At 39.2% G+C, this 22,217-nt stretch overlaps 5 protein-coding genes, 3 long non-coding RNA genes and 2 other non-coding genes across 20 annotated transcripts; 5 read left to right on the top strand and 5 right to left on the bottom strand.

Moving 5' to 3' along the window:
• The first annotated feature begins 417 nt into the window (after positions 1 to 417).
• Positions 418 to 2,525, top strand: SOBIR1 (Leucine-rich repeat protein kinase family protein). Its single transcript, NM_128746.3, has one exon — positions 442 to 2,525. The coding sequence runs from the start codon at positions 468 to 470 to the stop codon at positions 2,391 to 2,393; it is 1,926 nt and encodes a 641-aa protein (NP_180747.1). The 5' UTR covers positions 442 to 467; the 3' UTR covers positions 2,394 to 2,525.
• Positions 1,473 to 1,661, bottom strand: AT2G08475. The gene has a single exon (NR_140350.1).
• On the bottom strand, positions 2,048 to 5,428 carry RAP. Its single transcript, NM_179845.4, has 5 exons — positions 5,140 to 5,428; positions 4,954 to 5,060; positions 3,087 to 4,719; positions 2,913 to 2,995; positions 2,048 to 2,716 (listed from the first exon to the last, which is right to left on the bottom strand). The coding sequence occupies exons 1-5, from the start codon at positions 5,261 to 5,263 to the stop codon at positions 2,648 to 2,650; spliced, it is 2,016 nt and encodes a 671-aa protein (NP_850176.1). The 5' UTR covers positions 5,264 to 5,428; the 3' UTR covers positions 2,048 to 2,647.
• Positions 4,121 to 4,712, top strand: AT2G08480. Its single transcript, NR_140351.1, has one exon. It is a non-coding gene; the product is annotated as an other RNA (long non-coding RNA).
• A 489-nt stretch (positions 5,429 to 5,917) lies between the features above and the next one.
• XIF (myosin-like protein XIF) lies at positions 5,918 to 16,017 on the bottom strand (the record flags this gene model as incomplete). 5 transcript variants are annotated; one of them, NM_001336351.1, is made up of 41 exons in its annotated part: positions 6,308 to 6,440; positions 6,511 to 6,593; positions 6,717 to 6,797; positions 7,028 to 7,084; positions 7,169 to 7,225; positions 7,323 to 7,422; positions 7,505 to 7,575; positions 7,661 to 7,810; positions 7,904 to 8,110; positions 8,186 to 8,341; positions 8,435 to 8,605; positions 8,727 to 8,786; positions 8,857 to 8,901; positions 8,986 to 9,094; positions 9,271 to 9,372; positions 9,459 to 9,598; positions 9,667 to 9,882; positions 9,956 to 10,054; positions 10,203 to 10,322; positions 10,615 to 10,820; positions 10,996 to 11,173; positions 11,275 to 11,335; positions 11,438 to 11,544; positions 11,635 to 11,766; positions 11,837 to 12,007; positions 12,086 to 12,212; positions 12,319 to 12,356; positions 12,454 to 12,555; positions 12,628 to 12,685; positions 12,765 to 12,866; positions 13,131 to 13,277; positions 13,357 to 13,493; positions 13,570 to 13,719; positions 13,804 to 13,963; positions 14,060 to 14,118; positions 14,190 to 14,346; positions 14,428 to 14,573; positions 14,674 to 14,817; positions 14,951 to 15,079; positions 15,169 to 15,205; positions 15,339 to 16,017. In NM_001336351.1, 40 exons carry the CDS (start codon positions 15,169 to 15,171, stop codon positions 6,308 to 6,310), a joined length of 4,671 nt encoding a protein of 1,556 aa, NP_001318329.1. The 5 variants fall into 5 exon arrangements, with proteins under 5 accessions (NP_001323600.1, NP_001323601.1, NP_180749.2 ...); NM_001336352.1 differs by lacking the exon at positions 15,339 to 16,017 and having other exon boundaries at positions 5,918 to 6,440; positions 8,186 to 8,344; positions 15,169 to 15,171; NM_128748.3 differs by lacking the exon at positions 15,339 to 16,017 and having other exon boundaries at positions 6,224 to 6,440; positions 15,169 to 15,171.
• AT2G31902 lies at positions 6,002 to 15,510 on the top strand. Of its 5 annotated transcripts, NR_140693.1 has the most exons (8): positions 12,765 to 12,958; positions 13,114 to 13,347; positions 13,458 to 13,513; positions 13,784 to 14,037; positions 14,291 to 14,367; positions 14,450 to 14,886; positions 14,968 to 15,246; positions 15,385 to 15,510. The 5 variants fall into 5 exon arrangements; NR_140689.1 differs by lacking the exons at positions 12,765 to 12,958; positions 13,114 to 13,347; positions 13,458 to 13,513; ... (3 more) ...; positions 14,968 to 15,246; positions 15,385 to 15,510 and adding exons at positions 6,002 to 6,539; positions 7,150 to 7,254; positions 7,377 to 7,472; ... (1 more) ...; positions 8,994 to 9,104; positions 9,206 to 9,359; NR_140691.1 differs by lacking the exons at positions 12,765 to 12,958; positions 13,114 to 13,347; positions 13,458 to 13,513; ... (3 more) ...; positions 14,968 to 15,246; positions 15,385 to 15,510 and adding exons at positions 7,342 to 7,472; positions 7,569 to 7,925.
• On the top strand, positions 15,330 to 15,669 carry AT2G08485. The gene has a single exon (NR_140352.1). It is a non-coding gene; the product is annotated as an other RNA (long non-coding RNA).
• Positions 15,655 to 20,180, top strand: CHX21 (cation/H+ exchanger 21; the record flags this gene model as incomplete). Of its 3 annotated transcripts, NM_001336355.1 has the most annotated exons (4): positions 15,655 to 15,678; positions 15,769 to 15,977; positions 17,187 to 17,643; positions 17,739 to 20,180. In NM_001336355.1, the coding sequence occupies 2 exons, from the start codon at positions 17,265 to 17,267 to the stop codon at positions 19,565 to 19,567; spliced, it is 2,208 nt and encodes a 735-aa protein (NP_001324589.1). The 3 variants fall into 3 exon arrangements, with proteins under 3 accessions (NP_001324589.1, NP_001324588.1, NP_180750.2); NM_001336356.1 differs by lacking the exon at positions 15,655 to 15,678 and having other exon boundaries at positions 15,954 to 15,977; positions 17,739 to 19,567; NM_128749.2 differs by lacking the exons at positions 15,655 to 15,678; positions 15,769 to 15,977 and adding an exon at positions 16,592 to 16,804 and having other exon boundaries at positions 17,739 to 19,567.
• Positions 16,474 to 16,677, bottom strand: AT2G08490. The gene has a single exon (NR_140353.1). It is a non-coding gene; the product is annotated as an other RNA (long non-coding RNA).
• Positions 19,216 to 21,929, bottom strand: AT2G31920 (elongation factor 1-delta, putative (DUF936)). Its single transcript, NM_128750.3, has 4 exons — positions 21,346 to 21,929; positions 20,569 to 20,946; positions 20,409 to 20,500; positions 19,216 to 20,318 (listed from the first exon to the last, which is right to left on the bottom strand). Exons 1-4 carry the CDS (start codon positions 21,913 to 21,915, stop codon positions 19,601 to 19,603), a joined length of 1,758 nt encoding a protein of 585 aa, NP_180751.1. The 5' UTR covers positions 21,916 to 21,929; the 3' UTR covers positions 19,216 to 19,600.
• Positions 21,930 to 22,217: the final 288 nt, after the last annotated feature.

Genomic DNA, 22,217 nt, shown 5'->3' on the forward strand with positions numbered 1-22,217 from the left:
AAGTATACGCTGAATCAATGTTTCTCCAAAACCATTGATAACTAAATATCATAATATAAAATACAATTTTGTTAGGAGATCTTATGTAAGAATTCAGTAATCTATCATTAATATCAAACTAATCAAATAAAATACTAGCAATAGAAAACCCCATTTTTTCGATATGAAACCGGGGCTTGGATGGATCCCTTGAACAAACCATAAATTTTTCAAACTGTTAATTTAAGTTTACCAATTATATGTATAAGTGTATAACAATATTAAGAAATTAACTTGTGAATATATTTTGTAACTTTATTTTTTTTGGGTCAAATATATTTTGTCACTTCAAAAATAAAGTTTTAGAAGAAAAAAAAAACCACGAAACACGTAAAGATTTCTCAATAGATTAGTACCAGTTGCTGACCATAAATAGACAGAGTGTAGACTCCGACAACATCCACAAGAAGAAACTTTCTCTAATTAAAATGGCTGTTCCCACGGGAAGCGCCAATCTCTTTCTCCGGCCTCTCATCCTCGCCGTTCTCTCCTTTCTTCTTCTCTCTTCATTCGTCTCCTCTGTTGAGTGGCTCGATATCGATTCCTCAGATCTCAAAGCTCTTCAGGTCATCGAAACAGAGCTCGGAGTCAACAGTCAACGTTCTTCGGCCAGTGATGTCAACCCTTGCGGTCGCCGAGGAGTTTTCTGCGAGAGACGGCACTCTGCCACCACCGGAGAATACGTTCTCCGTGTCACGAGGCTCGTCTACCGATCCAGGAGCTTGACGGGGACTATCTCTCCGGTCATCGGAATGTTGTCGGAGCTCAAGGAACTTACTTTGTCTAATAACCAGTTGGTCAACGCTGTTCCGGTGGATATCTTAAGCTGTAAGCAACTTGAAGTTCTTGATCTTCGGAAAAATAGATTTTCCGGTCAGATTCCGGGAAACTTTTCTAGTTTGAGCCGTCTTCGAATCCTTGATCTCTCTTCGAACAAGTTATCCGGGAACTTGAATTTCTTGAAGAATCTACGCAATCTGGAGAATCTCTCTGTTGCAAACAATCTCTTCTCAGGCAAAATCCCGGAACAAATTGTGTCGTTCCACAATCTCCGGTTCTTTGATTTCTCCGGAAACCGGTATTTGGAAGGTCCGGCTCCGGTTATGAGCAGTATCAAGCTTCAGACATCTCCACATCAAACAAGACACATTCTTGCTGAAACTCCAACTTCAAGTCCCACGAACAAACCCAACAACAGCACTACATCAAAAGCTCCAAAGGGAGCTCCAAAACCAGGGAAGTTGAAGAAGAAGAAGAAGAAGAGCAAGAAGAAGAAAGTAGCGGCATGGATCTTAGGGTTTGTCGTTGGAGCCATAGGAGGAACAATCTCTGGGTTTGTCTTCTCGGTGTTGTTCAAATTGATTATTCAAGCAATAAGAGGATCAGAAAAACCACCAGGTCCTTCCATATTCAGCCCATTGATCAAGAAAGCTGAAGATTTAGCTTTCTTGGAGAATGAAGAAGCGTTAGCTTCTCTGGAGATCATAGGAAGAGGAGGTTGTGGAGAAGTTTTCAAAGCTGAACTACCAGGAAGCAATGGGAAGATCATAGCTGTGAAGAAAGTGATCCAACCGCCTAAAGACGCCGATGAACTAACAGATGAAGATTCCAAGTTTCTGAACAAGAAAATGAGGCAAATTAGATCCGAGATCAACACAGTCGGCCATATCCGGCACCGGAATCTTCTCCCATTGTTAGCACACGTGTCAAGACCCGAGTGCCACTACCTCGTTTACGAGTACATGGAAAAGGGGAGTTTGCAAGATATATTGACTGACGTACAAGCTGGAAATCAAGAACTAATGTGGCCAGCGAGGCACAAGATTGCTTTAGGTATAGCTGCAGGGCTTGAGTACCTTCACATGGATCATAACCCACGAATCATTCACAGAGACTTAAAGCCAGCCAATGTTCTTCTTGATGATGACATGGAAGCCAGAATTTCAGATTTCGGACTGGCAAAGGCAATGCCAGATGCAGTCACACATATTACAACCTCGCATGTTGCAGGTACTGTGGGATACATAGCACCAGAGTTTTATCAAACCCACAAGTTCACAGATAAATGTGATATCTATAGTTTTGGAGTGATTCTTGGGATTCTGGTGATTGGGAAGCTTCCTTCAGATGAGTTTTTTCAGCATACTGACGAGATGAGTCTGATAAAGTGGATGAGGAACATAATAACATCGGAAAATCCTAGCCTTGCGATTGATCCGAAGTTGATGGATCAAGGATTCGATGAACAGATGCTTCTGGTTCTGAAGATCGCCTGTTACTGTACTTTGGATGATCCAAAACAGAGGCCGAACAGTAAAGATGTCAGGACCATGTTGTCCCAGATCAAGCACTAGTGTTTCAATATGTATTGTTTGCTTCTATCTATATTTCCTAGATTCCTGTTGCATACGAAATAACTATGAACACAATCTTGGCAGAAATTTGTAATGGCGACTGTAAAATTTAAATGGATTTCAATTATGATTATTGCTCTAAACATAAATCATCAATCTACTATAAGAATCTTAGCTATATACATAACGGAAAAGAACACTTGATTAACAACCTTAAAATGACAACACATTACATGTTTGGTTACTTGTCTTCTCTATATGCAGCCGGTGAGAATCTCCCTCAAATATTCTAGCTGTTCATGACTGCCTTCATGTTCTTCCCACTAAAAATAATAAAAACAAAGTCAACACATGTTCAGTATGTACTCCTGATTGAGATGGGAAAACATATCAATTATGCAAGAGCATGTGAGATCTTTTTACTATTGAACAGAACAAGTATTCTAAAAATGGAGACAATTTCTTATCCTAGCAACTCAATTTTATATCAGTTTCCATTTTTCAACGTTATAGACCCACCTCTTGAAGAGACAGAGATACCACTTTCCATCCAGCAGCAGCAACATATCGCCGCTTCAGCATTGTATGCCCTAATGGTAGTCCTGTAGAACACAAGAGTCGAAATGATCATTAAGTTTGGGTTGGCTCCACCAGACACCAATATATATTAAGAAACAGAGTGATGTCACTTACCAGAGTTTCTTGAAAAATGAGTTGGCCCGTCGATTTCTAAAGCAACTTTCTTCTCGACCAGAGCAACATCCACGGTGTAGCCATCCACATCATGTTCTTTAGCCCAATCAAGCCCTGTACTTATAAGAAGGCGTCCAACTTCTTTCTGAAACGATGAGGTTATTTTCTGATTGAATCTTTTGGTTTTTCCTGCGCGGCTTATTTTTTCTTCGAGTTCTTGACAAAGTGACAACTGAAGGTGGGGGCACTCAAGCTTCAAGCACTGATTCACAAGATACACCTGAGAAGCAAACATGACATCTTCCCTATACTGTTCTGAAAGCCTTTGCTCCTCCAAGGTGGTTAAAGTATTCCATATATTGGCAAAGAAAGGTCGCTCCACTTGCCCAAGAACAGCATAAGACCATGCTATGTTTCCAAGCTGGTCCCTGTTAAAGCTAAGTGCTGGAGATCTTGAAACATCATCGCTTACTTCAGCATCCACTACTTCATCAGAGTTTGTTATTTCTTTCGTCAAGTAACACTTGAACTGGTCACTGCTTTTGAATGCACTATCCAAAGATTCAAGCAAAGGATCAGCTGGCTCATAAAGTGAGGCAAATGACCACAATAGTTGAGCAATCTCTTGACCCTTAAAGGTATTGATAATAGTAGATGCCCTCTTTGACAACTCAGCAAAGAGTTCTGGAGCAGAATGCCGCATGGAAGCAAACGCCCCAGCAATATTAGCAACATTCTGAGAATTGAACTCACCCACCTTTGATGTGGCAACTTCTGCAACCCTATCCATCTCTGTCAAATATAGCAATTCACCTCCAATTTTGGATAATGCCCAAGAAATATTTGAGATGCCTTGAGCTGAACATTCTGGTAGACATGTCATTGCAAGAGCAACAAGCATTGACATCTCTCTTTGCCGAGCAAATGCAAGCCTACGAGTTCTCATCATTGAAACTTTCTCCATATTCTTGGCAATTCGGTGAAGTGCAGTAGCAATATTTAAAGGAGACAAAGGTGATGGACTTAAACCTTTGGCAACAGCCATGATTGTCTCAGCAGTTACTTCCAATACCTCTTCAGCAGTCTGTGCTTCTATTATAGCTTTGTTCAGGTTGATTTCCTTCATACGATCAGAAGGTCCTGAAAACTGGGATAGCCTCTGAGCTAATTGCTCCTTCATCTTCTCCTTCTTTTCCTCAAACATTCCACCAGCTAATGAGCTAACTCTCTTCCGTAGATCCCCCATCTTATCCTCCACAAATCCATCTTCAAAATCCAAATCTTCGTCCTCGGTATCAAAATCATCTTCTGGAATACTTTTACTTTTGACCTTGTCTTTCTTTACAATGACTTTCTTGCTCTTTTTCTTTTTCTTCTTCTTCAATGGCATCACCTCCGCCATTCTAGAAGATAACCCTCTTGCCTCAATCGATTTAAGTGCAATTTTCCTTGCCCTTACACACCAATCCATCCCTTCAGTGTCCTCAAGCGCTTTCGAATTCTTCTGCTTTTTCCTCTTCTTCGGAGGTTGAATATCCAACGGATCAATCTCCCCGAGAAACTCTGCTTCCCAGTCCCCATCATCATCCTCTTCTTCCACTTCTTCCTCCGAGTTACCAATCACAGACGCATTCTGAAGCAACACCAAGACAATATGTGAACACTCAAGCTTAGAATTCACAGATAAATTTGTTTCTGCAACCTTATCCAAAAGGACCAAAACCTTCCACATCATGAGTCACATACAAATGAAGACTAAATCAATAAAAGCAACCACAACAACTCCTCATTCACATACTTATATGAAAATTTCAAGTATCTCTGAAATGAAAAGGAAAAAAAAAAAACGAAATTTCTGAGAACTAACCACGGAAAAAGGAAGGTGCTTGAGAGAGTCCGTACGGCGATGCAAGGAACTCCTCTGTGCTAGAGGACCAACAAATCGATACTTCTTATTAGAAAGAGGCAAAATCCCTGGAATTGACGTAAGAGCGAGTCAGGATATAAAGCTGGGTTGATTGACTAAGAAGAGAAGAGGAAATGAAATGACGACCTGATGCGAAAGAGGAGGAGGAGAGAGAAATATGGAGATTTCGGTGGTTGTGGTTAACGATACGGTGGCGTGTCTCCGGCGGATTGAGACAGAAGCATCGCCGGAATGGAACTACACACTCCATCTTCTTCTATCTGAGAATTTTAATGGCAGTGCTGTGATTTTTAACAGAGAGTGGGTTTTAGCTAAACCCTCTTGCTAGCTTAGCGAGTTTGCTTTCAAACCAAAGCACTAATAAAAGATGTCCATTAATTATCTTAGTGATCCCTCAAAAATCGCCTTATTATAGAACATGCCCACTATTTTGTTTGGATAAATAAATAATTTTAGATATTACTATCATGATTTAAATTGATAAAACTAATGAAAATAGAGGTAAAAAACTCAAACTCTCAAACTATGCCACCATGCCCAAACTATGCCACCATGCCTTTTGCCACTAATCTACATTAATAATTTTGCTAAAAATATGGCTAATCTTGTATATAATCAAAAAATAGCCGCAAACAGAAGTTTTATTAGCTTAGTCTCGTCGACGGCTTTGATCATACACATATGGAATCAAGTACTAATCCGAAGTGCACAAACCTCAACATTCATTTTTTGTCAACAATATGCATTTTGTGAATCTAAATTCAGATGGTAATACAACGAATCAACGAAAATACTAATACAAATCATTATATTAGTAAGTAGTGTTTTTTTAATGTTAAATTATATTTAAAGGGGAAAAAAAATTGTAGATCCACAAATTATCCTAATAAGGACCAAATGTAGCACTGATTGGTTTTTTGATATTCCTTTTGTGTCAAATTCAAAATTTTACAAATCCAATTACATTAACACATATAATATTCATTACATCATGTGTATCAAAAACGAGTATACCATGTACGATATGAATCAAAACTCTATCTATACACAATGTAAATTTTAAGTGATAAAAAGCAAAGAACCCCAAACCAAATGAAAAATTAAAGGAATCATAAAAGAGGAGAAGCTTCTTGCTTCATGTGACAGAAAAAAAAAATTTGAAAGAAAAAATTGAAAAGCTTCCATTTCTGTAATATATGGAAAATTCGTGGCTTAATTAATAAATTATAAAAGATTCTCAGCTGTTGTAACCTTCTATGAGACAGAGAAGTTTCTCTCCGACGTTTCTCTTCCTTTATTCCGGCAATGTCTGGAATAAGAAGTGAAAATCAGATCGCTGGCGGAGAAGCGGCGATGGATCGACGTCGGAGAGGCTAATGTTACCGCCGTGGAAGGATTGCGAAACATCTTCCACTGAGAAAGGAATGCTGAAACATGCATTGAGAGTAATTAGGGAGAGAAACTGAGAAGAAAGCGAGAATTTTGTTTTTTGCGTACCTTGAATCGACGTCTAGCAAGAAAGAAGGGTAAGTCATGTTCGCTGAATCTTCCGTCATTAGTTTCCTCATCTGATTGATCACCTATTATCGGCACAAATCGTTGGATCATGAGCCCAATCTTAGTTTTGTGTAATTTGGATACAATCCTGGTTCATGGTGTTTGAAGAGAATTTCTGGAGTTAGTTAGGTTGATCCATTACTTACCTCGGGGGAGAGTCCTTGAGTTCCGTATTTGTCGTCCCAAAACATAGTCCCGATTCGATATACTTGTGGAATGCTTAGTACCTGAGCAACAAATCAACAAATCAGGGGACAGTGACTGGAAGTAGAAATGTAGGATGGTTTAGTTATGCCATCTTGTCATTCTCTAGATGCTTTTACTTTCATAAGATCTTTCACCCGTTTGCTCATGTATCCAACTGTATAGTGTTTCAGGAGTAACCACTAATAGATAATTGTGTCATATTAAGATCCTTCTATATGCTCTGCAGAAATTTTTGGTTTAAGGTCTTTACCGGGCATATCTCTTTTGCGATTTCGTCCAATGATTTCTGTGTCTTTTGATGTGAGACCTGTAGAGTGATAGTGTATATCAAATATCGAATTTTGTTCACTAGTTTTGTACTTTAACCAACAGATATGGTTCGATGCTATACCAGAAACATCACTGCTTGCCTTATGTGTTGAAGTTCATCCCATGGTGATCGTGTTGCCTGTAGGAGACAAAAAAGAACAGAATTATGTAAGTTAATCTCTTTTGTCTTATTTTTCATCTTTGCATGATTTGGTTATTAATGCTTTATAGCCTACCTCGTCATCTGCCTTCAGGCACCATTGCTCTAATTCATGCAAGCCCATTTTTAGGTATTCTCCATTGCTAACTGAACAACACTCTCGGCGAAGCAACAAACTGCCAGAAGATAAACTTTACAAGTCAAGCTACGTCATAACCAAACATAGGTACTTGTGTCCTATGCGATATATTTTTGTACCTATTAAAGAGCTGCACATTGATGTACGAGAAAACCTGATGGAAGAGTTTTCTTGTGATCATAGATGGGACCTGGAGATCATTAAGGCTCAGTCAAGAAACAGGAAAAGACAAATTTAAGCTTGAGCTGGAAATCTTCGAAAGTGCATTGTTTTACATGGTTCTCTGCCATAAAAGTCAAGGTATGTTCAAGCTTGTTGACAATGTTCTGCCACTGTACATATGATGCTTGTTGCTTGGCAATTGTGGTCAAGTGGATGCTTTTAGTCACATCTCGCAAGGTTTTGGCTCTTGTTGGTCTTGGTGCCTGTTACATCTCACATATAACACATTATTAACATACGCGATTAGCAAAACTTTAAGATGAGTTCCATATTAACTTGATGAATGATGTACTAACATGGATACAGAGATTTAGTAATGGATTTATCTCTTTCTTTAATTTGTCTCGGATCATTCCATATGTTTTCTCAACGTATGCTGCTAAGTGTTGCTTGAATAGTAAAGCCGGATATTTAGCTTCGACCATCTGTTGGTCATTTGGTATTCCAGCCATCCCACTGTAACCGCTGGATGTTTCCAATCCCACTGAAGATGGTTGCATTCCCTACAATGTTGTTACCAACTATTACTGAGGCTCTTAAAAAATGGATTAATCGGAGGTTCACTTTACCAAGCTTACTTGAACCAATCTCCCAAATAGTGTAGCATGGGATGATCTGTTACGTCTTGAAGCCGCATTATTTGTATTGCTGAACTTGAGTGTAGATTGGAGAAGATATAAGAGGGTAGAGCTTGTTGTGAGCCAATAAGCTAGTTCCCTTGTGTCATCTTGGCCCTTCTGGACCAAAATTAGTATAACTTGAATATAAAGTTCGGGTTTCAGAGGGTTCAGATACTACTTTCATAGTCATTGCCTTTAAATTATTACCTCAATGGACGATCGAATCTTATGAACAATTCTATCAAATATGTTTGTTTTCTCTGCTTCAAATAATCTCCATTGAAGTAATGCCTTGTACACTATCCAAGCTGCCACAGATTTTTCGTTATCAAACCTTCTCTCGTCGGTGAGGCATTTCATAAGCACCTCATGGCTCTCCTGTCCAGTAATAGTAATTATTATTTGTTCTGTAGTGAAACAGATATGGAAATATATTTTGCTTGCTTTTGTTGGTTATCAACTTATAGCTCTTTAGTACAAACAAGTTCTCGAATAATACCTGTTGCCTATCTGTTAGAGACCCTTGTTTTGCTAACACATTGATTGGATTCCTTGGCTCCTGAAACAAATAGCAAGGGATGAGAAACTGTAGAGTACTATTTCTTAATTGGGCTAACAAGATATCGTACCTTTGTTGCCTGAATCTCTTTTGTTTGATGTTCATTTTCAAGATTCTGCACAGTTATATTACATTATTGCAAATTGTTATATACATAATTCTTGACTTAGAAAACTTTATGTTGACGGAAGTTTTGCACCTTTTCAGACGCAAAAACTCTTGCAGGAGGCATTGTCTTTTCTGCAGACTCTGTCTGTCTTCGAAGAGTTTCATTTTCTGACTCTAGAATTGCAACCTTATCCTTCAGGCTGATAAGAGGTTTATTTTCTTTCAGATATACAGTGATATCAGATACAATTTCATATTTTTATTTCATCTTTTATAATTTAGGTCGACTAAAAATTTTAAAATCCATGCAGCTATGCCTGATAGAAGAAAAAGAATCTACTAGGCTGAGAAAACTGCTCAGCTCACAGGACCGTACCTGTTTAACTCTCCAATCTCTTCAACGCTTGTTGAAGCGGCCAAAGCCTGCTGACGCAAAACCTGATTTTCGGATTCAAGGTTTGACAGGTTCGTATGTAATCTGGAATTTACAATCAATACTCATGAACTCTGACTGTAGAACAGAAATATGATTACAAATGCCTTAAGCAATTAGTAAATGTATACCTTTCGATGATTTCTTGAAATTCGACGGCCTTTGATTTTGCATCTTCTGCTTCAGTTACACTTGCCCTGCTATCATTCTCAAGTGCAAAACATTTCACTTCAAACTCCTTAATTTTTCCTTTTAATTTAGCTACCTCAACCTACATTTTGAAGATATTGTATCAGGAAAAGTATCTGCTAGTTAGTGGAACTTGTAGCTCAAACTTACCTCCAGTTCATTGTTTTGACTGTTCAGTAACTCCAGTTGAGTGTTATCTACAACTGGAACCTCTTTGATGATTGGTGGAGCTTGTTCAATGGCTAATTTTGCTGCTTCTTTGTCTCGTATGATTGCAGCGTAGGCTTCATCTAGCTTCTCTTGCAATTCAGTTAAATTATTTTGTAGTTTTGCGATTTCTTGTGCTTTGGCGTCTTCGAGATCAGCCTAATGACACAATTAAGCATGGGCTTCATTTGGAACTTTTCCAAGGACCAGTTTCTAATGTTGTTGACAATACCTTTTGATTCTTCTCTAATTCGAGACGCCAGGTTAGCTCTTCCACACGTTTCTCTAACTTGTCCTTGGCTTCCTTTAGTGCCCCAGTTTCTCTGGCAGCCTTTGTTGGAAAGATTAATTGTTACTTGTTAGTAACTTAGACTGAAGCAGTTTTCTAATTTTGCATTCCATTGCCTGCCTCGTGGACAGATTAGATTGATTCTTATGAGATTAATCACTCAAAGTGCCCTCTTATCAATGAAACTTACCATTCTGAGATTTTTTAGCTCTTTTCGAGCTACTTTAGCTCTCCATAGACATTGTAATGCTAATGTTGCTTTTTTGTGCTTCTTATAAGCTTCATGAACTTGGTGTCTTCTCCATTCCCTCTGTTAGAAGATATGTCATTAAGATTTGTCATAAAATTTATCAAAATCATCATCACCGTACTATCTAATCCTCAGAAAAGTAGGAATAACCATATTGTTTGACGTCTGATTAATCAAGCAAAAGTTATTAAAATCTTGATCCCTTATGCGTGAAGAGTAATCCAAATTTTGAAATAAGAATGGTTACTGCTTTTGAATATAACTAGTTTCAGATTATAGAAGACAAGTCCGGAGACATATGATATTTTGATAGAGAAATAAGAAGTGTGATTAAATAGTCAAAATCTAGTACCTGAATTATAATTGCTGCCTTTGTTCTTCTTCTGTGTCTATGCTTGTTTCGAGCAGACATTGTCCGTAAACCAGTCTGAATAACTGTTGCTGATGCCTGGAGCTTAGTATAGTTTTTCCTTGCTCTGTGAGCACGAATGTTCTTTTGGATACAAATTGAAGCAGCTTCTCTTCTCATGTTTTGATACAACTTGCGAGCAAGTTTTGCTACATAAGCAATGCACATGACACAGTTAATTTAAAGATTACTGTTACCTGGCTGAAATTTGAATCATTCTGTGACATTATATCAGATTAGGCTGCTCTATTGATTTAAAGTATTAATTCATAGCTGTGTGTTGGGTAGGGTGTTACTATTGAGACATTGGTAGAAGAATAAAACCTCTCCAAAGTTTTTGCATATAAATTGTAGCCCTTTTCTGCCCAAGGAACTCTTTTCTTGTCAGATAAGTTCTGATCTGCCTCTGAATGAGTTTAGTGGCACCAGCCAAGACCTCGGTTCTTCTTGCATCTAGTTCAGCCATCTGTCCGGCCCTAAGAAATATCTTTGTTTTCCCTATCTGAATATGAATAATCATAATGCAATCGTAGATTACACTGTTAGGATTGAGTTTCTTTATTCTTTCATATCTGACATTCTTGTATTCTGATTTTGACATACCTGGTAGCCTTTTAGACCCATCTTGTTGCAGATCGAAGCACATGCGGATTTTTCGTCGGATCTGTCAATAGATAATGTAATTTTCTCAATGTTGATTGGATCAGGATAATAGCATACAACTAATAACCTGTGTTCTAGATTTTTATTTATTGAGTATTTTTACCCCTCTGGAACGTCTGTTGCTAGCATCACAAAACGATCTAGGAATTCATCGAAAGCTCGTTTCGTTGGATAACCAGCACAACTGATTCTTATAGCTTCCAGTACACCCTGTTCACTTATCCAGATACGGTATTAGTAAATATCCTGGTGGGAAAACATGAACTTGTTTAACTAGGAAACCTGAGGCTTTAGGCTTACTCCGCATCTTAGTTGGTTTAGGACGTTGTCGTTCTCAAAAATTCCGGGCTTCAGAACTGCATTTGGTTTCACACATCTAATATAATGGGGCTCTGTTGTGTTCAGCGTCTCCATTAGAGCTTGGAGTTGTTGCTGGGGGTAGGTTAGGTCAGGAATCAAGATCTTGAGCAATGTGCAAATGATATACTTACTAGTGGCTTACCTTGAAACGGGTCCCTATGGATGAAAATTTGGACTGCTTTGATGCGTCTTCTGGAAGTGGTGGAAACAAATTGGCGACAAAAGAGCACTTAGATGCATCTAGCAAAGCTTGATGTTCTGCCACAACATAATCCTTGTTTTTGTCAAGAAATTGCTCTGCTGAGTACGTAACCTGGAGACAGAAAAATGTGCTTAGTAACTAGCTACTGTATTTACTTCAGTTTAGCGTCTAAAATTGTGTTTGTCTCACATCTCCTGCATAGTGGTTGACAGTGAAGGCTGTTTGGGCAAGCTTAGGTTTGCTGAAACGCTTGTGTCCCTTATATGTTTGATACATCTTCTGTGCAAACGTCTCATGAGTCGACTTGGGAAACATGCTGCAAGGGTGAACCTTATGATTATGCCTAGAGGAGCCAGTTTTACTTCTTACTATGGATTAGTATTGTGAAACTGTCCTTCCCCTAAAAGTAGGATTACACTTACCATGCTTCATCAAGTAGGGCAATTATGCCTCCTGGTTTCTGAAAAGAAGAAGATGTCATTGATAATTTTTTGTGCTTGTACATGTTGTGGAGCCAATGTCATCCATATAAATGATGTTAGTTGCATAGTTTATACCTTCTCAATAAGATCTAAGACATCCTGGTTATCAACAAATTCAACATAGCTCCAGTTTATTTCCTCCCTCGTGTATTCCTCTTGCTCCATCTTGAATACATGCTGCAGAGAAAACATTGTTTCATGTGAAAGTTGCTTGCAATGTGAACAGGTTACAGTGATTTTACTTTCTACCTGATTGAAATGCTGTTGTAACTTCTCATTTGTGAGATTGATGCATAGCTGCTCAAAACTTTGAAACGAATAGTGATATTAGATCGTAAGTTTTATGTGTACTCATCATTCAGGTTTATACTTTCTGTCAGGTCTACCTGTTGATCTTGAAGCTTTCAAAACCATAAATGTCGAGGACTCCGATCAAGCTTTTAGCATCCGGGTCTTGACCTATTGAACTGTTGATCTTATCTACAATCCTGTCATTATTGATTAGTGCACATGTCACGGTGGGAGATTGCTCAAACTGAGAACTATTTATTTAGAGTCCTGAAGGAAAACCATGTTAAAGGTGTGTTCGGTCTCTCCTATAATGTGTATGCAGTTTGTTCGGTCTCTCCTATAATGTGTATGCAGTTTCTATTTTACCTCTGCGCCATTATAATTCTTGTGGAAGGCAGAGCAGCTTTTGCCTAATGATTGTTAGAATATTCATTTTTGTTTCAGGGGTTGGATTTACATACCAGTCAAACAGCCTGGAGTACACTGTCTTGGCTAAAGCATCACGGTTTGAGGCTGCCGATTCTGGATCAAGCGGCTTTGTAATGTTACCATCCGGAGTGACAATAACACGCTTGCAGAGTGAATCTTCCATCATCTTCTCATTGCACCTACGTCAAGTGAAAGATTGAAAATTAGTCAGCATTTCCATTGGAAAATGCAGAATTTCGAGGTCTAGTGGTAAGATACATGAGTAATTCTGCTGCTGTTTGAAGATGATATCTTGACTTATCATCCCTGAGTTTTGAAGAATCTGCTTCTTCTCCTTTGATAAAATTGACATTCCCAAGGTGGAGGATCGCAGCTACAACTCGGAATATGGCATCCTAAAGTTGAAGTTTCTCTGGTTAGTATTTGAAATTTCTACAACCATATCTTTAGAATGAGAGTCATGAGACAAACCTGTGCCTCTTGTCCAATGCCCACAATGTCCATGGCATTTCTGGTCTCTAAATACTCTCTTGCATCATCTACATTGGAAACCTCGTAGCAGTTCGTCTGGTTTAGATAGTGGAACGTCCTTGGATCTCCTACCTTGAATTTCTTAGCTTCCTGAAAATCAAACATATATTTAGAATTGTCTGGCCAATAATTGTTCCAGCTCTTTTGCTTTCAGCATTGTTACTGAAGACTTACCTCAGGCGGTGCTGCACAGAGCATGTAGAAGCAGTGATAGTTCCTCTCTGGGTCTGAAACTTGGCAAACACGAGACCGTTCAAGAAGATAAGTGCGGATGGCAGCTCCAGATATTTTCCCACGCTTGTCAAATTGGATCTCAACAAATTTTCCAAACCGACTGTCGGAAACACACAATATTACAAACGAGTCAAAACAAAAGATGCCAACAGAAAAAGGAAAAATATGTCCACAGTAAGTGTTTCATAGACACCACCTTGAATTGTTGTTTTTCACAGTTTTGGCGTTTCCAAAAGCTTCGAGCACTGGATTAGACTATAAATAGAAAAATTTAGAATGGTGGAAGCTTGTTCGACGCAGATAAAAACTCAGAGCAAGTAACTCACCTCTAAAACTTGTTGTTCAACGCTTCTCCCTTCGGTATCTGATCTGCCTCCCATGAATGCAAGATATCTCATGAGCATTTTGGTTGTCTCTGTTTTTCCAGCTCCGCTCTCTCCACTAACCAAAATGGACTGGCTTCTTGCCTCATTAATCATCGCCCTAGTATAATGGAAGCTTTTGGTAAGCTAACTTCTTTACAGTAACTGCTTAAAAGTCTACTCATGGATTAACAACTTTTACCTGTAACTGGTGTCTGCAACAGCAAACAGATGCGGACTTAGCTCTCCAAACGCAGCTCCTTTATATTGCTCCATCATATGGACACTATACAAATGCGGAAGTCTTTGGAATGGATTCACCGCAATCAAGATGTTTCCGGTGTAAGTCTGCGCTATTCAAGAGTTTGCAATTAGATAATCACAACTTCGACTTTCAAAAGTTTGATAAATGGAATGTTTTAGATATCAAAAGTCTTAAATTACTGACATATATCTCGTTTAATGCAAAACGGCAATCGAGATTGTGGAGTACCCCTGGCTCATGGAGGTAAGCCAGTTTAGTCATGTCGTCAACTCCTGCAGGCGGAGCCTCTGTATCCTTTGGATAGATACTAGAAATACTAGCAACAACCTGTAATAATATAATCTATTCTCAAAATTCTTCTAGAAAAATCTGTGAATCTTACTGCAAAGGTCCATGGTAAAAATATCATAATCTTTTCCATTTATTGTGGTTTTATATGTAATGAATATTAGTTTCTTACTGTTTTCCCGTTTGCAGTGACTATTTTGGCATTGGTGCCTTTGATTTCAGTCACTTCTCCACTGATCCATGCGAGTTCTGGATCCTCGACCCAGACATGTGATCCGAGTGTGATATTTACAGGAGTCCCCTAACATTATTTATCAAAGAAAGCTTTTCAATAGTCACAGTAAGAAGAAAAGATAGTATATGCAACAGGAGGTTAATGGGGAGGCTTACCATAACTCAAGCTCTTCCAAGCTCTTACACTGAGAATCTGCAGCAGTTGGAGAACAGAGAGATAGATCAAAAGAAAAGGTAAGAAGAAAGAGATGAATCATAAAAAAATAGGCGACTCTGAATCAGAAGATACTGGAGATTCTTAACTTAGAAAGTGACTTTTCCCTCACCTAGTCACCTCTCGTCTCCACTAAGTCTCTTAACTCTTTTTTGCAGGTTTTAGAGCTTAAGATGCAGTAAAGGCGGCGGCAAATCAACTTCTTTCAGATATTCTCTCTTAGGTCATTTGCTTTGAAAACCATGCATTCCATAGAAAACTGTTTGGTGTAAGGTCACACTCTTCATATGTTTCTCCTTTTCAAAGCTTTATGATGCTTCCTTTTGAGTATGAATGGGGTCCTCGTACGTTGAACAAAATGTGAAATCTCTGCTTTTAGAACAATAAAGTTGTCTGCTTTACATTTTGATATTGCTACTGCACCAACTTTTCTCTTGATCGGCCATGGCCAGGTACTGTTTCGCTGTGAAAGTGAACTTCTTTCCTCTTTTTCATTAAAAGACAATAGTGCCCTTTACGTTTGTTTCCATCTCTTACTGCAGAGCCAAAAGGCCTTTCACCAATGTGTGGTGCTTAAACTTGAAGTCATCACCTTAAAAGTGTAGACTTTGTCAAATCTTATAGAAAGTTACATATTTTTCCATTTATTTATTTTCTGGGGTGTGTGAAGGTAATGGCCGGTGGAGAATCTCCGGTGGCGGTTAAGGCCGGTTTCTGAGACTGGACCATTTGGATTAACTTTTCCAGCTAGGTTTGGCTTTCTTTTCCCTCTCTTTTTTTATTTATGGTCGAAAGTTTTTATTTTAGTTTTGTTAAGTAATCTTTAAATATTCAAACCTGCATCATTATCTGTCTAATTTCTTGATCCAAGAACATCATGATTACATGTGCAACCCTGTGTTTTAGCCTTTTTCCTTAAATGAAATAAAAATATATCATTGTATCACTAAGGGAGATATTAACTCATCTATCCAAAAAACACTGATATCATGTAGTACTATTATTTGATAACAAGGAAAACAGCATGTAATTGGATTTTATAATCCCTTTATAACAGACTAAACAAGAAAACCAACCAAAATTGACTAATTTCATTTGCAAAAGAGAATACAAAGACAGCTAAATTACTAGTACTTTTCTATTTGACATCAAACATAAAAAAAAACTATAATTAGCAATGACAAAGAAGAAGATTAGAGAAAAAAAAAAAAAAGGAAAAACAGATTGTGTAGCTCTCACCTATTAATGCAATAAAACAAAACAGATGATGAAACACAAAGATTTTGTGAAAGGGAAAAGGCCAAAACCTTGGGTTTTTTTTGAGAGAATCCCGTTTAAATCTATTAAGGAAAATCCCCCCAATAAATGGCCGATCCCGCAGCTGAATCTATTGATGCAAGTTCGTCGCGGTTTGGGAGAGTCGTATGTTATAACCAAACGGCAATGCATGGAAGCAACACCATTTCAGCCGCAGCTCCTTTCTTTATGACGCAACTGTCTGTCGCTAATCTTACCTACCGCATACTCTACTATTTTCTTAAGCCTCTATGTCTTCCTCCTTTCGTCGCTCAAATACTTGTGAGTAGTCAATCTTGAAAACATATTTAACTAACCATTATCAATCTTTAAACTGTTTTTTTTCATTACTTATTACCCACAACTATTGCAAACCTATGTTTCCTTTTTTTTCTTTGTTAGCTATGTCCTAAAGAGTCTTCATCTTCAAATTCTTGATTAAATTTTTGCTAACAATTAACTTCATTGTTCTAACGAAAGTTCAGCTTTTTGCTTCTTTTTTTTTTCGAAAACGGTGATTTTAAGATAAAACCAAAATGATAAAAAATTTAAGATTTGTCCACTTGCAACATACGATTTATATTATTGGATCTTTTTCAAATTAATCTCGTACATAATTTATAATATGATCCTATAATAATTGTAATGATTATTTTGTTTACAGTGCGGATTACTGTTCAGCCCGACTGTGCTCGGCAATAACGAAGTGGTCCTTAAACTTATATTCCCTTATAAATATACAATGCTTCTTGAGACATTCGCAAACTTAGCTCTCGTTTACAACGTTTTCCTCCTCGGTCTCGGCTTGGACTTGAGGATGATAAAGATCAAAGACATCAAACCAGTGATCATAGCCATTGTTGGCCTCCTTGCGGCTTTACTTGCCGGTGCTGGCTTATACTACCTTCCCAGTAACGGAGAGGCCGACAAAATCCTAGCAGGTTGTATGTACTGGTCGATCGCATTTGGCTGTACAAATTTCCCTGATCTTGCTAGGATTCTTGCGGATCTCAAGCTCTTGCGTACGGATATGGGACATACTGCAATGTGTGCAGCCGTTGTTACTGATTTGTGCACTTGGATTCTCTTCATTTTTGGAATGGCGATTTTTTCCAAATCTGGTAACTAAATATGGTTGTTCCCTTGTGTTATTTTTCCTCACACACGCATAGTTACTGAATTATAGTACTAACGAAAACCATATTTAATTTGTTAGGTGTACGCAACGAAATGTTGCCATACTCATTAGCATCAACCATAGCTTTTGTCCTTCTCTGCTACTTTGTGATCCAACCTGGAGTGGCTTGGATCTTCAACAACACCGTCGAAGGAGGTCAAGTGGGAGACACTCACGTATGGTACACTCTCGCTGGAGTCATTATTTGCAGCTTAATCACCGAAGTATGTGGGGTTCACTCAATTACCGGAGCATTCTTGTTCGGTCTATCGATCCCTCATGACCACATCATTCGAAAAATGATCGAAGAGAAGCTCCACGATTTCCTCTCGGGAATGCTAATGCCTCTTTTCTACATCATCTGCGGTTTAAGAGCTGATATTGGTTACATGAACAGGACCGTGAGCGTTGGAATGATGGCGGTTGTGACTTCTGCGTCGGTTATGGTGAAGATTTTGTCAACGATGTTTTGCTCCATTTTCTTGCGTATACCTTTGCGTGATGGTTTAGCCATTGGTGCACTTATGAATACCAAGGGAACAATGGCACTAGTCATTCTCAATGCTGGACGAGACACCAAGGCATTGGACGTTATTATGTACACTCATCTGACGTTGGCGTTTCTAGTGATGTCAATGGTGGTGCAGCCACTATTAGCCATTGCTTACAAACCAAAGAAGAAGTTGATTTTCTATAAAAACCGAACCATTCAAAAACACAAAGGAGAGTCAGAGCTTTGTGTATTGACATGCGTCCATGTCCTCCCTAACGTCTCTGGCATAACCAATCTATTACAACTCTCTAACCCGACCAAGAAATCTCCTCTTAACGTTTTTGCTATCCACCTAGTCGAGCTAACGGGTCGCACCACGGCTTCGTTGCTCATTATGAACGATGAGGCCAAACCGAAAGCTAACTTTGCTGACCGAGTTAGAGCGGAATCTGACCAGATCGCTGAGATGTTCACAGCTCTCGAAGTGAACAACGACGGGGTAATGGTTCAGACCATTACCGCGGTTTCACCTTACGCAACGATGGACGAAGATATTTGTTTGTTGGCCGAGGATAAACAAGCCTGCTTCATTTTATTGCCTTACCACAAGAATATGACGTCAGACGGTCGGTTAAATGAAGGTAACGCAGTGCACGCTGAAATCAACCAAAACGTTATGAGCCACGCGCCTTGTTCGGTTGGGATTTTGGTTGACCGTGGCATGACGACTGTCCGGTTTGAATCTTTTATGTTCCAAGGCGAAACCACAAAGAAAGAAATCGCCATGCTATTCCTAGGAGGTCGAGACGACAGAGAGGCTTTGGCTTACGCTTGGAGGATGGTGGGACAAGAAATGGTTCAACTCACGGTCGTTAGATTCGTCCCAAGCCAGGAAGCTTTAGTCTCAGCCGGGGAAGCCGCGGACGAGTACGAGAAGGATAAACATGTCGATGAAGAGTCCATCTACGAGTTTAACTTCAAGACTATGAATGATCCATCAGTGACTTATGTAGAGAAAGTGGTTAAGAATGGCCAAGAAACGATCACAGCGATTTTAGAACTGGAAGATAACAATTCTTACGATCTTTACATTGTGGGAAGAGGATATCAAGTAGAAACACCTGTGACCTCAGGGTTGACAGATTGGAATAGTACTCCGGATTTAGGGATTATAGGCGATACATTAATTTCATCAAACTTCACAATGCAAGCTTCGGTTCTTGTGGTCCAACAATACTCTTCTGCTAACAGACAAACCGCAGAAAACAACAATCAAGAACCTGTCCAAGGTAAAGCCAAGACCGATCATGAGGCTACGCCTTTTATGGAAGACGAGGATGATGAAGTAGAACATCAGTACAGTATGCGCAGATGATTGTTTTTTCTTAACCCATATTGTATACATTCTTTAGATGGAATTTATAATCTTTCTTTTCATATTGTAAGTATCCCCAATGACAGATTCAATATGCTCAAGTAGAAACCGTTGCAGCTTCTTTCTTAAATCTTCGACTTTCTCGTTCGTTTCTGTTCTGTTTAAGTTCAGATCATCGAGCCAATGGTTTAAAGCTTTAAGGTGGACGAGAAGAGACTCTTTTCCATTTGTTTCTTCCGTCTTCACCAAGAAAGACCCTTTGTTCAATGAATTCTCCAAATATTTCAAGAACCATTGGCTGGAAACTTGGACTAGCTCATCCGCTAGACTCGTTGAATCCTTCAGACTGCTTTTACCTTCTAAGCTACTTCGGTCTGAAACAGAACAATGTTTCGTTGCAGGCGGTTTCGCGCCTTTGTAGGATGGGGTTCTTGAACTTGTTGTCTCCTTGGGGTTCAGTTTCTCGGATGAGTTCTGCATAACAATGTAGTGATGATCAGCAGCATCACCTTTCTTTCCAGGCTCTTTAAATAAGTTGAACTGAGAAAAACCAGTCACTACCGCAGCTTGAACCCAAGATGTTGCATTTTTATTTACTACTAATCTACACGAGCCGTTGTTTCGATTTTGAGTAAGCAACCGATGGACCGCTTTGCATGTATTCTGTGTATTGTGGTAGATGTCCAAGAACCGGGCCACTACTTGTCCAGTAGATAACTTCTTAGTAGAATCACACAGCTCGGCAAAGGCCCTGAAGGAACAAATTCATATGTATGCTATTATTAAGGACTCGCAAACTCGTGTAATGAAACTGGTTAGGGATGAAATAGAGAAGACATACTGCAAACTAAATAGAACAGACTCCATGGCAGATGCTTCCTCCAGTGCACTTACTGCTGCCGAAACTGCTACTTGCCTATGTGATGAAACTTCCTGAAAGGAGGGGTTGAAAGACATGACTACGAATTCTTAGAGTCGGTAGATTGATCCAAATACCGTACCTTTCCGAGCAATTGAATGGTTTTTGGGAGTCCACTCCATGACATTCTTTGATCAGACCAAGTCATGTGACTTGAAGGCACCTTAAAAAGCGCAACCGGAGGAGTCACTGCCTTTGACAAGGACTTGATACCATCTTTAGGAGACCTAGTCACGGATATAGGTGATGCAGGCTTGACCACATATCTGCTTCTTAAAGCAGGGGTTTCGCAGTTAAGGTGCTTTGATATAGGTGACTTGATACCATCTTTCGGAGAACTAGCCATGGATATAGGTGATCCAGGCTTAACCACATTCTTGTTCCTTAAGGCAGGAGAGGTTCCACAGTTAAAGTACTTTGATGGGGACTCAATCTTTAGCAGACTCTTATCATTCAAGACCTGCAAAAACATCACAAATCTGTGAAAGCCAAGGACTTCAAGTGTATGAACTGTGAAACCAATATCAAATTGCTGTACTATCTATAAGAAACAACTTTTAAGGTCTTCCTGAAACAAACTATTTTAGCAACTTAAAGAACAAGAAACCCTACACCACTCAAAACAACAGCTTCCACAATCCAACCAAATGCAACAAAAAGAATCAAACAGAGTGACTCACAGAGCAACATTCAAGGTCTACGAAAACTAGTCTAGTAGTATTGTTGGTTTCTCACATGTCACATATATCAATCTCATACCATTGTAGGCAACTTAAAGGACAAGAATCCCTACAAACCACTAAAACAGAGCGATTCACAGAAAAAAAAAAAAAAAAAAAAAAAAAGATGAAAGGTGTACCAATTTAGATTTAAGACGTGGTGAAGAAAGAAGCAATGCAGCGTCACGACGACGAGTCACCGGAGGAGTTTGATCCCAACAACTCCTTCTCGCGGAATCCAAACTCAATCTCCTTGTTTCAACAAGATTCTTTTTCTTCGTCGTCGTCGGAGAAACAGAGACCTGAGTAAAAGGAAGCAGCAAATCGCTAGAATAAAGATCGCTAGGGTTTCCAACACACATCCTCCGCTTAGGGACTGGTTTCAAACCACGGATTACAGGAACAGGACATCCTTTCTCGACGTGTAAACCACCGCATATGTAAATGAATTGTCCTAGCTGAATTTCATCGGAACGTATCAGATCAGCGTCATCACCGGTGGAAACGGCGACGTAAGCTGCGTGGAGAGAGTCAGAGACTTTGACGAAGAATGCTTCGCTACGCCATTGGTCGTCAGAGAGACAAGGAACGATTTCTATGACTTGGAGGAGTGGTGAACGATGAGAAGACAACAATGGCGGCGAAGAAGGTGAGTTTCCGGCGGCGATATTGAGAAGGTTGGAGAGAACTCCAGGAGTGAGGGAAGCCATGGTGGGAAAAGAAGCTGAAGCATCTTTTGGGAGAAGGAAGAAGAAGAAGAGTGGGAAGGAATCTCAAAGAGAGAGAGAGAGAGAGGTGTCTCGGGGAATGTGGAGAGTTCGTCGTTTACTGTGTCGGGAAAAGTAAACAGTTTTGTCTCTCTGTCTTCGAGATTTGGTAAGGGCTGCAAGTAAAAAGCTTTTGTTGGTTGCAGGTGTAAAGCACGAGCCTTTTTGTCTCTTTTGTAATATCCGATTGTGATTTGCAAGTGAGACTTTTTAGCAATATTTGATGTACACTACCTACAACATAC

The sequence above is a fragment of the Arabidopsis thaliana genome, chromosome 2 (assembly GCF_000001735.4).
Source record: "Arabidopsis thaliana chromosome 2, partial sequence".
In the NCBI taxonomy this organism is placed as follows: domain Eukaryota; kingdom Viridiplantae; phylum Streptophyta; class Magnoliopsida; order Brassicales; family Brassicaceae; genus Arabidopsis; species Arabidopsis thaliana.